This window comes from Sapajus apella, unplaced genomic scaffold, assembly GCF_009761245.1.
Source record: "Sapajus apella isolate SASKATOON/1434 unplaced genomic scaffold, GSC_monkey_1.0 scaffold53, whole genome shotgun sequence".
Lineage (NCBI taxonomy): Eukaryota > Metazoa > Chordata > Mammalia > Primates > Cebidae > Sapajus > Sapajus apella.
The window spans coordinates 10,311,808-10,326,952 of record NW_022436993.1 but is presented as its reverse complement, the minus strand read 5'-3'; the positions used below and the strand labels follow the sequence as shown (position 1 = coordinate 10,326,952).

Sequence of the window (15,145 nt, the reverse complement as noted above, 5' to 3'; positions counted from 1 at the left end):
AAAAAAAAAAAAAAAAGGAAGAAAAATTTAAAGGAACTAGTTTACAGTTTTTCAACCATGTCATTAATAAAAATTAAACTGCTCCACTTTATCATATTCTCCCTTTTGTATCATAGTCTTTTGTCTATAACGGTTAAGGGGCAGGGGGAAGCTAGATGAATTATTAAGTAATTTTTACTATTCCCATTTTTTTAGACCTAAGGATTGTCTTCGGTCTATTATGAGGAGAGTGAACCACAAAGATCCTCACGTTGCTATGCAAGCTTTGACTGTGAGTGGTTTCATTTTAACCTATACCACAAAATTGTCTGCTGCAATGGAGTCCCTTTAACTTCTGATTTTGTGCTTTTAGCTTCTAGGAGCATGTGTATCAAACTGCGGCAAAATTTTTCATTTAGAAGTATGTTCAAGAGATTTTGCTAGTGAAGTAAGCAACGTATTAAATAAGGTAAGGAGCATTATTTCCAGAAATTAATTATGGCAGTCTTCTTTCTTCACATATTTTATTGTTTAAATCTTCACACAGGATTCTGTGCTTTTTAAGAAATCCTTTCTAGGCTGTGTCTGTCCAGTATGTAAATAAATGTTATGTTTTGCTGAAGAGATTACAGATTCATGTAACTTTGAGTTAGTTTTTCCAAGCCATATTAGAGTATTTTTAGCCTGTTCTTCTCCATCATACTTTCATCTGGTAAGAAAACATGTGTTTCTATATCTAATTAAATAATATCAATCTATTTTAGCTACTGTTTTTTTAGCCACAAGGTATTTTCCTAATGTAAAACCTTTCAGAAATACTGCCAAAAGTCTGTGGCACTGTTCAACTTCTTTTATCTTTATCAATAAGGTCACTGCCTGGCCATCACAGGATTTTAATACTATAGTGCTGTTCTTACTGGCTGAACCCACAGCTGGAGTGGCCTCAAAAGAGGTGGCGGGGGAGTTCCCACAAGGAACTGCCCCAAACTGTTCCAGATAGGGCCAGTTGTGATTCCAAAAAAAGAAGCACTAAATGCCAGGGTGATCAGTCTAAAGCATTTATTAGGGAACTTACGCACGAGGGCTGCAGTTTATAGGAGGCTTTAAGGAATTTGGCTCAGGGCTGGGGCTGGTTTCTACATGTTTAGTAACATATTTGATCTTCTTGTGCTTTGGGCAACAGCCTGAATGACTTTATCAGTGCCTGAGAATGTCCGGGGCCCCAGTTTGGGTCCAAACCTATGGTGGAAAACGTGCAGCTGGCTGGGTCCCAGAGCGGGTCAAGGCACTCTGTTTTTCTGTTGGGACACAGAAAGAAAGCAGGGAGAACTGGGGTACCCCACAACTGCCCATTCAGTTGCATGTAGAATTCCAACCATACAATTCAGGAAATTTGTAAATTTTAAATTAGTAATATGTGAGTTTTCCTAGTAAAGAATTGTGCATTCTAAAGGTAATTATTTTAGGCTTTTTTAGGGGGAGTATTATAAATCAAGAAAAGGTTTCTGTATGTTAAAAGGGAAAATGCCTCATGTTTTTGGGAAAAACTAGTAGTTCCAGGTTACAGTAGAAAAAAGAAGTATAGAAATATATTAAGAATTCAAAATTCTGTACTTTTCAAACATCATGGTTAAGTGCTCATTCTTTTTCTCTCCTGATTTATGCAGTTATATTTAGTTATTTTCTTCTAATTAATAAACGTTGTCTTTTAATGTCCTGAATGTCCATCAAGATGTACAGCTGTTTATGAAGAGACTCTAATACCATGTTTTTTGTAATGTAGGTGAAAAATGTAGTATACAAACTTGTATATAACAGTGCAAACAACCATTTCGAAAAACAACTACCTATAGGCAAGAGGACTATGAACATACTGGTTTTGTACTCATCCCGCCCTTTTAAAAATTTTCTTTTTATTACCCAAATTAAGTTCATGCTTAGTCTCAGTAAAGCATTTACAAATCCATTATATGCTCCCTGGCCAAAATACAGATTGTATGCACTTAGGAAGAATTCTTTTTCTTCTAATAGAGTAATCTAAAAGTCTAGCCTTCTCCATTTTTAAAAGCTTAAGCTAATTATTTAGTAAACGATGATTTGAAATACATTGATGGCATTTGATAGAGGAGTTATCTTCACTTTTCTCTGATATCTGTGAAGGTTTCTTTATTTCCATCACATCAAATAATAATTGATCAAATTATTGCCACTGTGAAGCTACATCAGTATTCTAATGAACTGACCATGTTTTTTTCCCTTAATAAGCAATGAATAAAATAATTTATTTTGAAAACGCACTACATTTATCTCTTTCTTTAATACAGAAAAATAATGCCCTGTACACCTACCTTAGACTAACTTGAATCATTGTTATACATCAACCATAAAGAGTTACATTATTTTGAAGGAATCAAATTTTCAAGATGATTAACATGCAGTGTACCTCAAACTAGGCCCCAGATAACTAAGCATCATGGAAAAACTGCAGAGTCATGAACATTAAAAAGTCAGGAATTAGAAATACAGGAACTATATCATTTATTGTCTCCTTCCAACTTTTTTATTGCTTTGCGAAAAGCAAACAGACACTTTTTGTTGGCTTACTGATGTACAAACCTTGCTTCATTGCAACATACTCTGAAAAGTCCTTTAAGATCTCCAAAATGTTACTACCTATTTATTGCTTTAATTTTGAAGTGAGATATATATGATGGTTTTTTTTTCATAATGTGAACATTAGTTTATTTCTAATAACTCTGTTTTCTTATTTGTCTATAGCTATGAGTAATTTGTGATTCAAAAAGTATCTGTAACTTTATAATTTTTATATTTAAAATGTCGATATTAAATCATTGGCTAGGAAATTGGTGCTCTTTCATTTCTTTTTCTATTTTACAGGGTCATCCTAAAGTATGTGAAAAATTAAAGGCTCTTATGGTTGAATGGACAGATGAATTTAAGAATGACCCACAGCTTAGTCTAATATCAGCAATGATTAAGAACCTCAAGGAACAAGGAGTTACATTCCCAGCTATTGGCTCTCAGGTATGTTGTGAATGAAGTTATGTGTGTGCTACAGTTTGTTTTTCTTAAATAGCTATGTTTTTTTGAATCTTTTTTCTTAATTCCCAGGTAAGTTTTACCACTTCAGAGGAATTTCATTAGTAATACTAATTGTATTAGTAACTGGTTGTATTGCTAGTTAGTAATACTAGTTTTCTGGCATTCAAAGGTGCCAGAAAAGTATTATAATAGAATATTAATGTTCTCCAACCTTTACTTTTATGCTGTCCCTATTTCTTTCAAATGAATTGGTTTAACATTTTGTAATTTTTGAAATTTTTTGATATAGTTTTTGTTTGTTTGTTTTTGAGATGGAGTCTCAGTCTGTCTCCCAGGCTGGAGTGAAGTGGCACGATCTTGGCTCACTGCAACCTATGCCTCCCGAGTTCAAGTGATTCTCCTGCCTCAGCCTCCTGAGTACCTGGGACTATAGTCAGCCTCCTCAGTAGCTGCCACCACACCTGGAATATTTTGGGTTTTTTTTGTTTGTTTGTTTGTTTTGAGATGGAGCCGTACTTTGTCGCCCAGGCTGGAGTGCAGTGGTATGATCTCACCTCATTACAACCTCTGCCTCCAAGGTTCAAGCAGTCTTTTGCCTCAGACTCCCAGGTAGCTGGGATTACAGGCGAACCACACCATGCCCGGCTAATTTTTGTATTTTTAGTTGAGACAAGATTTCACCATCTTGGCCAGGCTTGTTTTGAAATCCTGACATTGTAATCCACTCACCTTGGTCTCCCAAAGTGCTGGGATTATAGGCGTGAGCCACCAGACTGTCTAGTACAGTTTTAATAATGTACACCAAATAGCTTTATTAAATAGGTAACACTATCTTGTTACGTGCTCTTAATGCTGTTATTATCTACAAAGAATGACAGCTCCAAATTCAAGATATCCTTAAAAGTTAGGGATGACTTGAGAGATTCTTTTGGTGAGGAAATTTATGCATTCCTGTATTAACATGAGAAGGATGTAGAAGGGGTCAATGGAAAGAGAAGCACCTGAAGCATGTTTTTCCTTAATAAGAGCTGACCAGTATATAAGTCTTTCTTTCCCCAGGGGATATGGCTAAATAGCTTAACTTTCCACTCCTGCCCGCCCTTGTGCCAAAAAAATTCAATCTCTAACTTTTGTCATATAGAAAAAAAAAATCAAGGAATATCTTTCTTATTCCTATTTCTATTTTAGGTAACCTTCCTTTAGGATGATCAACTAAATGAAGAGGCTTAAAATATGTACTGATTTACTACACTGTCTTTCCCTAGTGTGTTGACTGGGACAGACTATAATGAGCTGTGTGAAACCATGAACGGAAATCTGTGAGTGTAGAGGGCTTATGTTTTGACCACTTCAGGGAGTCATGTAGCTTATCTACATTTATCTGGACCTATGTGGAATTTCTTCCCAAGGCATTTTCAGTTTATCTGAGTGCTCTTGAGATGCAAAGACTCAAAAATATATCTGGGAGACGAAGTAAGCAAAGGATATTTTTCTTCTTAAACATTTTTGGTTTATGATTGGCTTTACAATGATAAATTATGTCTTTGAAAATTCATTCATTCATAATTGATAGCTGGTTTTACTACTCAGTATAGTTTTAGAATCTGTATAATTGGTCAGGGGCAGTGGCTCACACTTGTAATCCCAGCACTTTGGGAGGCTGAGGCAGGTGGATCACAAGGTCAGGGGTCCGAAACCAGCCTGGCCAACATGGTGAATACTAAAAATACAAAAATTAGTCAGCCATGATGGCAAGTGCCTGTAGTCCGAGCTACGTGGGAGGCTGAGGCATGAGAATCACTTGAACCTGGGAAGTGGAGGTTGCAGTAAGCCGAGATCATGCCACTGCACTCCATCCTGGGTGACAGAGTGAGACTCTGTCTCAAAAAAAAAAAAGGAATCTGTGTAATTAAGGAATAATCGTACGCAGAATGATCCAAGACATTATGCATTCCTTGACAACAGATACAGTGTTTATTTATTAAAGAGTAGACTTACTGCAGTGAACCCACCTAGAACAGGTAGAGAAAATGCAAGTCCACTAAATATCTGAAGTCTTCGGTTCTTGTTAACTCAAAACATGGTTTGACCAGCATCACTGGCATGACCTGGAAGCTTGTTAGAAATGCAACATGATTGAACCCATTCCAGCCCTATGGGTTTGTTATCTCTATTTTAACAAGATCTTCAGAGGATTTGTATGCACATTGAGGTTTGAGAAGCACTGCTGCTCTAGAGAACAGCCTTCAGTGCAAGTGTAAACTGCATTTCAGTCCACAGAGGGAATTACTCTTATAAGAAAAGGAAGAAGAATTAATGATTGTGCCATATGTACCCTTGTTTGGTTAATCTAGAATCTTAGCCACGGAAACAGTTTTAGGGAGCCTCTAATCTAATCTGCTCATTTTTGCAGATGAGGAAACTGAGACGCAGAATGGTTAAATGACTTGTCCAGGGCCACAGCTAATAGTTGACAGCTGGAACTAGAACACAGGCATGCTGATTCTCAGTCCAGTGTTCTTTTCACAGCCCGAGCCTGCCTTCTTTGATAGAGAGGTTAGTGGATAAGTGTCTGTCCAGACTAGGCTTCCAGGTACAAGAAGTAGAGTGAACACTGGCAAGAGCATTATGTCTTGATGGTAGAGAAATGAGCGTATTCTCTTGCTCATGAGATTCAGGACACAGAAGGGCAATAGTAAAGACTGGACTTACTTTTCATCCTTTGATCTAGATGTTATAACAACTAATCTTGTCATAGTTGCTATATTTCACCTATGAGAAATATATATAAAGTAAAATATGATGAGATAGAATGATTTTTTTAGTGGTTTCTGAAAAGCTTATTAGAAGCCCTACATGTAACGAGCTTCACATTAAATGAAAAAAATAAATCATCTAAGTTCAATTGCAGAACTCCCTCTAGAGTTTAAAGCTATTTAGTTATGTAAGTCATTACTGTGTTTTCATCAGACTAGATTTTTGTTAGGGCAGACTCAACAAAAACCTCTGAAGACATATTTTTCTAAGTATATATTTTTTCATCTGAGTACAGAAGAATATGATGTAAAAATATTAAGAAAAGTCAGAAAGTCACCTGACTCATGGTGGTGCAGTTCTGGTAGCACTGACTTTTGATGTGGAGATAGAAGTAGGCTAGCAGCACCACTGCTGTATTTGGCTACTTAATAAGACAAGTTTCATTGCAGCATTTAGAACCTGATGATAGAAAGGAACTTTGAATTAAAAGTGCAATTCAGGAATGTGGGGCTTCACATAGCCTGTTTCTGCACTTTCTTCTCAACTGATAGAGATTTCTTCACACACCATGAAAGTTCAAATATATCTAATTGTGAAGTTTGCCAGATTATGAACAAAAATTTATATAAACCATAAAAGTTATTTCTGACCAGGCATACATTTAGTTTTCAGAAGTGTCTGATAACTAAAACAGTATCTAAAGAAAATTTAGAGATAGGTCAGAATTGTGAGTGTTTAAAGTTGTATTCAGTAACACCAAAAAGGTTTTTCTTCTTAGCTCTTCTAAAAATAAATGCCTGTGCATTTGTTTGACAATATGAAATTCAGTAAGTGCAGAATGTAGAACTGTATTTTCATATAATATTGATTATTTTGCCTTTCATACCCTCAACAAACATTTACTGATTGCTTGTAATATTTAGGTACATTCCCTTAGGAACATACAGTCTGGTTGTGGAGACGATATGTAATCAGATAATTATAACAGAAGCTGAGATTTATTGCCTATTACTGTGTTCCAGCCACTGTTCTAAGTACTATACATGTGGCAACTGGAATATTTTTTAGAATTCCATTTTTAAATTGTTAGCTCTGGGAATGACAATATACATTCATAACTTTTCATGATCTACTTTGAGTTAATATTTGAAATAAAATATAGAAACTTAACATCTGTAGAGGTAGAAGTCCATTCATGCTGTAGTTGTCATGTGTATTACCTCTGCATACATTATAAACCCCTGGAGGTCATGTTATATACTTTTTGCTTTAAACCCTGGATGAGCCCATCTCATCTGATTTCGGAATCACATGTGTTAATTTAATACTCTAAATAGGCTGTAAGGTGCCCATGAGTTGTGGGTGCTATTATTGTACTCATTTTATTGATGAGGAACTTGAGGCACCAAGAGGCGAACGTGCCCAATGTCAGCCAGCTAGAAAATGGCAGATTTGGGATTTGAACTCATGTCTGCCCGACTCCACAGCTTACATTCTTAACCACTCATATCACAGCACCTTGTTTAAAGGTGTTGTCATAAGAGCAAACAAGAGAATGTGTTGTTAACAGGTTTAGGGATGTTTCATTGAGAATGATAGTTTAGCTGATTACTGAGTGATGTGTTCAAACTCAAAAGGCAAAAAGTGAATGGAACAAAAGGAGTTAGAGTGGGAGAGCATTGTAAGTAGAAGCAAATGAGTGTCAGACATGTAAACTACCAGTATATAGACTGCTCAGGAACTGCTGGCAGTTTCTGGTAACTGGTAGAATGGTTGGAAAGGAGACTGGTAAGAGAGGCTAAATTCTGATTTGCCTTCAATGCTATGCAAAAACTGAAAGGCCAAGGAGCCCATAGGCTTAGAAACTTGTAATTCCACAAGCGTGAATTGATTTATGTATTTGCTGTGCATTCCGTTATTTACACAATTTGTTTAAGGTAGTCAGTGAAATACTGTCAGAATTAACTATTTGTAATTTGGCTTACAAAATAGGAGTTTTAAGCATTTATATCATTATATATAAATCTGAGTTGCTGAGGATACCATTCTGACACTTGATCCAAAAGGAAATGATAACTACAAGTATTAATAGATATTTTAATTTTTTTTTAACTATTTGTGTTTAAAATAAGTATCTCTTTCTCTCTCCCAGCCCCATTTCTGGTTTTGGAGTTCTTCTAAACACACTGAAATCTTCTCTGATTTGTGTACTGTGCGCTTTTAGTTGACCTCTTGACACAAACCTGGGAGAGTGTGCCTAGGCTGCCTCCTCTAAGTCTCCAGTTGCTGTCTCCCTGTGTTCCCAGTTTTGATTCTTTTTCCTCTCCCTTCAAGGTGGAAGCTGCTGCAGTTTGGATTTCTTCTTTCAGAAATCTGTGCTAGATTGATGAGAAAGGTCTTGCAAATTCTTAGGGTAAGCAAAAGGAGGAAAATTTGATAACAACCCTCAAATACTGTGTTCCTCTTTTTTTGTTAGGCTGCAGAGCAAGCAAAAGCAAGCCCAGCTCTTGTAGCCAAGGATCCTGGTACTGTGGCTAACAAAAAAGAAGAAGAAGATTTAGCAAAAGGTGCGTTTTTAAGTCCCTGATGGTGGGAAGAGGATAAGCCTCTATTTTTCCTCTGAGATATTTAAAGTTAAAATAAATAGAACATTATAGCTAAAGCGGAAATCGACTTTGTTTCCCTCCTCAATGTTCTTTCCTTTTCTCGAGAGGCAATTACTGTCACACGTGTCCTTTCAGTCTATGTTTTTATGACAGTTTTACTTTACTGTGTATCCAAAAACAATATCGAGTGATGTTTGTGTCTAACAGTTTGTTTTTCATAAATAGTACACTCTAAGTGCCATTTGCCACTTGCTTTTCTCATGCAACATTATGTTTGAGATCTATTCATGTGACATATACATTGATTGACTACTGTTCTATAATATTTCAGTCTACTAATGGGTGTACCATATTTTTGTCTTCCTACTGATGAATATGTGGATTATTTCTGATTTTTTTTATTAAAATAAAGCTGCAGTGAATATTCTTATAAATATTCTCTGCACACATATATGTGATTATCTCTGTTACATGTGACTAAAAGCAAGATTGTTGGATCATGGCATTGGTCCATACATGGTTGTGTGATTTCCTTTCCTTTAGCAATGTACGAAAGTTGTTATTACTAATCTCTGACAACACTTGGTAGAGAGTCTTAAGAGTTTAACTTTTGTGAATCTGGTAGGTTTGAAATGATGTCCTGTTATTTTAATTTTTTTTTTATTGCTAGTGAGACTGAGTCCTTTTTTATATATGAAATGGCTATTCTGATTTTCTCTTGAGTAAATTGCCTTTGTTAAATAAAATAATGACGTTTAGATGTCTTTATTTGAAATATTAATTTGTTACATGTTACAGTTATTGTAGATAGCTACTCCTGGTTTTTGACTTTAACTTTGATAATGGTGTATTTTATCAAGTAGAAATTTTAAGTTTTGAGACAACTAAAGTTGTTTGCCTTTCTGTTATGATTTTTACTTTTTTGTGGCTTTTAAAAAATACTGTTCCCTACTTCAAGGTCCTAAAAGATAATTTTCTATATTGACTTTTAATACCTTTAAAGTTTTGTTTTCATATTTGTTCCTTTATTAATCTAAAACAAGAATGGAAGAGCAGAAAGGTGTCTGGGTTGAATTGAAAGCAGCATAATCGATGCATTGAGATTACATTGCAGACTCTGATTAACAGATGGTGATGGTCCGCACTGCGGGGGTAGTGGTGGAGACAGAGGAGACTCATTTGAGATCTGTTTTGGAGGATTTGTTAGGTTGAGTCTTTAGACTGATAAGAATTACCCTTGGAGCAATAAAATCCTGATTCTCAGAGATTGCCTTTAAGGCTTTGATTTAGTAAATCTGTGGTGAAGCTTCATACTATTGACTTTCCAGGCAATTTTGATGATTATTTTGAAAACTTAAGCTATAGGAATACATTAAAAAGGTCAAGAAAAATACAAAATATCTGCTGTTAAAAAAAAAAAGTAGATCTAAGAGGTTATATTTTTTAATTACCCAGAGTAATTTAAATTGTATTTGTTCGGTAAAAATAGGAGTTATCATTCTGTTCCTTTGTGGTTAATTTATTTTTAAACTTTCAGTTGTGAGTGAATGAATAAAACTGACAAAATGATTTTTGTTCAATATATCAGGATATGTTCTAGTTTCTAACTATGCTATTGAAAGAAGAATACCTTTTACCTTGATATCTTTTCCTACTTCTCTGGATTGTTGGATATAATAACATTTTTGGGTCTTTTAAAACTCATTGTTTTCTAGCCATTGAGTTGTCCCTCAAGGAACAAAGGCAGCAGTCAACGACCCTTTCCACTTTGTATCCAAGCACGTCCAACCTCTTAGGTAACCACCAGCATGAAGGCCGAAAAGTTCGTGCTATATATGACTTTGAAGCTGCTGAAGATAATGAGCTTACTTTTAAAGCTGGAGAAATTATTACAGTTCTTGATGACAGGTAATGTTAATAATACATTGAAAATTTATATGAAAATAGGTATGGCTTCTGTGTTTCATATTATTCCTGTTGATTGCAGTTACCAAATATAATAGTAAATATCGGCCCAGATGCTTCTCTGTTAAGACAGTTGGCTGATTTGCTTGTTGTGTTATTCTCTGTGGATTTTTACTTTGTTGTTTAATTTTTTTCTTATTTATTACTTAAATAGTTTTTAATTTGTTTGGGAGGCCTAGTTTAATCTATTCATTTTTGGTTCCGTCTAGCAATGTAGATTGTTACATTATTTTAAAAGTTACAGTTTTAGAAAAGCACTAAATATGCATATGTACTTACAGAATTTGTGAGAAATCTATACTCTTGAGTTTTTGTTTGTTTGTTTGTTTGTTTTACATATAACAGTATATCCATGTGGAACAAATTTATTTCATATGGAATTATACATTTACATTATCATTCAGGAGGTGATACAGTATATCAGTGTATCTGTTTTTTTTTACTATAGCTTTGTGATGTTGTACTTGACAATGAATTGTTACTGATGCTTGTTGCTGATAATGAGGTACTAAAATTTGTAGGTGGTTTTTAAAAATCAGCTCAAATTGATTTAAAGTTATTCCTGTGGTATCTCTTTAACTTATTGCCTTAGTCCATTTGGGCTTCCATAACAAACTACCATAGACAAACTGGTTTATAAACAACTGGAATTTATTTCTCATAGTTCTGGAGTGTAAGTCCATGATCAGGGACCCAACAGATTCACTGTGTGTTTAAGGCCCACTTTCTGGTTTGTAGAAGGCTGTAATTTTGCTGTGTCCTTCCATGGCAGCAGGGGGCAAATGAGCTCTCTGGGTTCTCTTTTATGAGGTCGCTATTCTCATTAATGACCTAATCACTTTCCAAAGGTCCTATCTCCTGATACCGTCGCTTTGGGGGTTAGGATTTCAACCTGTGAATTTTGGGAGGACACATACATTCAGACATATTTTAATTTTTTAAATTTTGAGTAGTAGAAAATGAAGTAAAGTTTGAGTTGGTTAGCTAGAAATTCCACAAAACCTTGCATCCATTTTTTCAGAAACATTGAGTGCTCGCTAGCTTTCCATGTACTAGAGGTTACACCTAGGGGTGTACTCCTTGTGAATGTTTTACACTGTGAAGAGTGTCATCTTTCATATTTGTTCTGTTGGGAGAAAAAAAAAAAAAACTTGCTGCTGTGTACTAGAAAGAGCAATGATTTAGGAATGGAGACTGAAGGTAAGAGCCTGTCTGTAGATCTCATTACAAAGGGTTCTTACTCTGGAACCCGTGAACCACCTGAAGCTGACAATTTTTCGTATGGGTGCCTTTTTTTTTTGGAGAGAGTCCTTAACTACAAGGCATGCATCAACAGTCAAAAAGATAAACAACTGTGTGCTGCTTACCTTTTCTGAGGCTTCTTCTTCTTTTATTATAAAGAAAGATTCACTGGCTTTTTCAGTGGGTTATTGTAAGATTCAAATTTTGTAATAGTGTAAGTTAAATACCACAAAAGATAAAGATTTATGGAAATAAAAATGTTTGTTATGGTTAAGCACTGTTTTTTGTTCGTTATAGTGATCCTAACTGGTGGAAAGGTGAAACCCATCAAGGCATAGGGTTATTTCCTTCTAATTTTGTGACTGCAGATCTCACTGCTGAACCAGAAATGAGTAAGTATTTTTCAGCCTGCCAATAAATGATGTTTTCTAATCCTCCTCTTAATGAAAGTTGAGTAAACTGAACTTTTTACAGCAGTGTCACCCAGATTAGGGCGCAGTGGTGAGATCTGTGTTCACTGCAGCCTCTGCCTTCCGGGTTCAAGTTATTCTCCTGCCTCAGCCTCCTCGGTAGCTGGGATTACAGGCGCGCACCACCACACCTGGTTAAGTTTTGTATTCTTAGAACAGACGAGGTTTTACCATGTTGGCCAGGCTGGTCTCGAACTCTTGACCTTGTGATCTGCCTACCTCGGCCTCCCAAAGTGCTGGGATTATAGGTGTGAACCACCACGCCCAACCCTAAGCAAAGTTTAAGTCATAATCTTCCTCTGTTTAGGAAAACAGAAAAATATGTACCAGCCTAGAAAGATTTGGATTGATAATAAAATGTTTAAAATTTTTAAAGAGCTTATAGGTTGATATGCTACAGTTATTTGGCAAAATAGCTCATATTACCTTATTTTAATGCTAGATAGAAGGGATCAAAAAAAATTACAAACCGCAAGATGCTTAGGTGTTTTTTAGTTTATAAGAATTTTAAGGAAAAAAAAAAAAAAAAATCTTTGTCCTGGTCATCTTTTTATTTCTAGCTGCTCCTAGTAGTGAATCTTATTCATAATACATACTACATAAATATTTATAGAATAAATGATACTGAAACATATGTGTTAACAATAAAGAGATACCTTTCTTGAAAGAGAGGGCTTTAACAGCAAACCAGAAATTACAGATCTTTAAGAAAATGATGGGCTCTCATAGTTATTGCCAGGGTGTCTGGTGTTATTTTTATAGAGACAGACTGGTGAGACCCAGTCTTCCAATGATGTTTTCTGTGTCTGTGAGAATTCAAAAATATGTCCACCTTTTTAAAATGGCATTACGTAGTGTGCTGACTTTTTAATAACCTGGGCTGGTAATAATGTTTTATTTCCTTTTGGAGTTTTTTTTTTTTTTTTGGTCCTGAATCAGTTCTTGGAAAGGATAGAATTGCTTGGAATTCCATTCAAAATAAGGTCCAGAATCTCATGTAGATCCTGGAGTCATTTCACCTTTTTTTTTTTAAAGTCATATAGCAATGCAGTTTCAATATGAGTTTTCTAGTTCTTCTTATGTTTTATCACTCTGGACAATATAAAACAGAAACGAAGCATCACAGCTTATGTAATAGGGTTGTAGTTCTCAAGGGTGGAGAGCAGGCGCTAGCATGAACCCCAGAGCATCATTCTTTTGAGGAAATAGAAGCCCTTATCACTTAGCCTGTCAAATAGAAATAGCTGCCCTGTTTAGCTTGCTTTTGTTTTAGAGATACAGTAAAATATTGTGAAAATGCTTTGTTATATGTTGTATATAAATAATGTTTTTTATACACTTATAGTATTAGTTCTCGTAAGAAAAGGGGCTGCAAACTTGTGTATCAAGAGCTGTTAGAATATGAAGTCTGCCATGTGTTTTCTTATGGGCAAAGGCCAACGCGGTGCTATTCCAGCTTTCTACTTGTAATAGCTCAAGATACAAAAAGCAAAAATGTCTGCAGGAGATGTTTCTTTTCCTTCCTAGGAAAATGAATCAGATGAAACTGATTTTGTATGTAGAATTTTGCTTTTGGTGACTTGAATGGAATGATTATATTTCTTAGGTTGGAGATTAAGCTATTTCTATGTTATATAGAAGCACACCACACAGAGTACGTAAGTGACTTCATGTTCTCGGGGTAAAATCAGAAGCACAGGCCAGATTTCAGAAGTGTGGGCTAGTAGAGGAAGATAGATTGGCATTAATAGACAGGCTTTCTCATTAAAAGCTTTCCGTTTTACAAGAGTTTTTAATCTTTTCAAACCACCTTATTTATAAAATGGGCTTATCTTACGGGATTATTTTGGAGATTCATTGGAGGAAATGTAATATTCCATCAAGCATATTCAATAGTTTAATAAGCATTACTTCCCTTCCTTAAATTGCCCCCTCCCATCTCCCTTTTCATCGTAATTCTTAATATTTTTATGAATTCTGATTGACCACGTTGATGCAAGGATTAAAAATAAAGAAAGGAAGTGTGTTCATTAGAGTTGAATGTGCCTCTCAACAGAGATCATACAATGGAGGTTGTCATATAGCTACCATTATGTTAAATAATTTTTAAAGATTGCTTTGGTGAGTAGGAAAAGTATGTGCTTCCAGCCAATGGATTGTTGATCCCTCAATGACCACTTTTTAATGTCAAATAATATTATGTAACTAGAAAATACAGACTGATTTGTTGGAAAACTGAGATCCCCACCAAGGCCACTTGCAAAGTTCCCCACTGGCCTGGACGTCATTCTCTTAGTAAAAGTCTAACTGGCATGCCAGAGAATACATAGCTGATTTTCCCATTCATTACATTGTAGTAGTGTGATCTTTCTCTCAAACCAGATTTTTTTCTATCAAATGAGATTTTTCCTTGAAGGATTGGTAATTTAAAAAGGGAGTTTATTTTAAATTGCAGAATTCACTTAGGCCATTGTAAAAGTTTGCTTTTGTCCTCCAGCTTACTAAACTCTGATATGTAGTGGGTGATTAATCTTTTTTCAGAAATATAACTCTTATTTTTAGTGAAATCTCTTTTTATGGAAAATGGAAAATGTTTACAAGAGAAAATTAAGAAATCTTGATAGAATTTCATAAAGTAATGTTGTGTTATTACTGCCCAAATTATTTGGGCAGTAATTACTGCCCAATTATTTCTTAAAGTATGCCTTTCAGCTGGCTGGGAATATAAGAAAAATCCTCAGATCTCTCTTGGAAGTTAAAGTGCTTTAAAGCAGAATATTAAATTTGTTATAAAGAAAAGATAACTTTTACATATCTTACAGTTAAAACAGAGAAGAAGACGGTACAATTTAGTGATGATGTTCAGGTAGAAACAATAGAACCAGAGCCGGAACCAGCCTTTATTGATGAGGTAAGTGGTTTCCATGGTGATAGAAGTTAGTACTTTGTATTGAAACGTAAATGGTTTTGCTTTTAAAAAAAAAATTGATTACTTGAGTTTTTTTGTTGTAAACATTTTGTATTTTTTTGTTATAAAAATTCAAGCAGTATAGATGATGTGGA

The 15,145-nt window shown here is 35.2% G+C and overlaps 1 protein-coding gene and 1 long non-coding RNA gene across 6 annotated transcripts in view; one reads left to right on the top strand and one right to left on the bottom strand.

The window, feature by feature from the left end:
- The window catches only part of LOC116527140, a 25,704-nt gene extending 23,327 nt beyond the window's left edge, over positions 1-2,377 (bottom strand). The window contains exon 1 of the long non-coding RNA XR_004258405.1: positions 1,843-2,377. This is a non-coding gene — a long non-coding RNA (uncharacterized LOC116527140). The remainder of the gene's footprint in view (positions 1-1,842) is intronic.
- Positions 1-15,145, top strand: part of STAM (signal transducing adaptor molecule) — a 64,945-nt gene that overhangs the window by 36,876 nt on the left and 12,924 nt on the right. For 3 of the 5 annotated variants that reach the window (XM_032243957.1, XM_032243960.1, XM_032243959.1), the window contains 7 exons: positions 196-271; positions 353-448; positions 2,878-3,024; positions 8,276-8,366; positions 10,121-10,313; positions 11,910-12,004; positions 14,905-14,993. In XM_032243957.1, coding sequence (XP_032099848.1) covers positions 196-271; positions 353-448; positions 2,878-3,024; positions 8,276-8,366; positions 10,121-10,313; positions 11,910-12,004; positions 14,905-14,993 — 787 coding nt within the window. Of the gene's footprint in view, positions 1-195; positions 272-352; positions 449-2,877; positions 3,025-4,933; positions 5,599-8,275; positions 8,367-10,120; positions 10,314-11,909; positions 12,005-14,904; positions 14,994-15,145 lie in introns of those variants that run through there. The other 2 variants (XM_032243961.1, XM_032243962.1) reach the window with 2 other exon arrangements.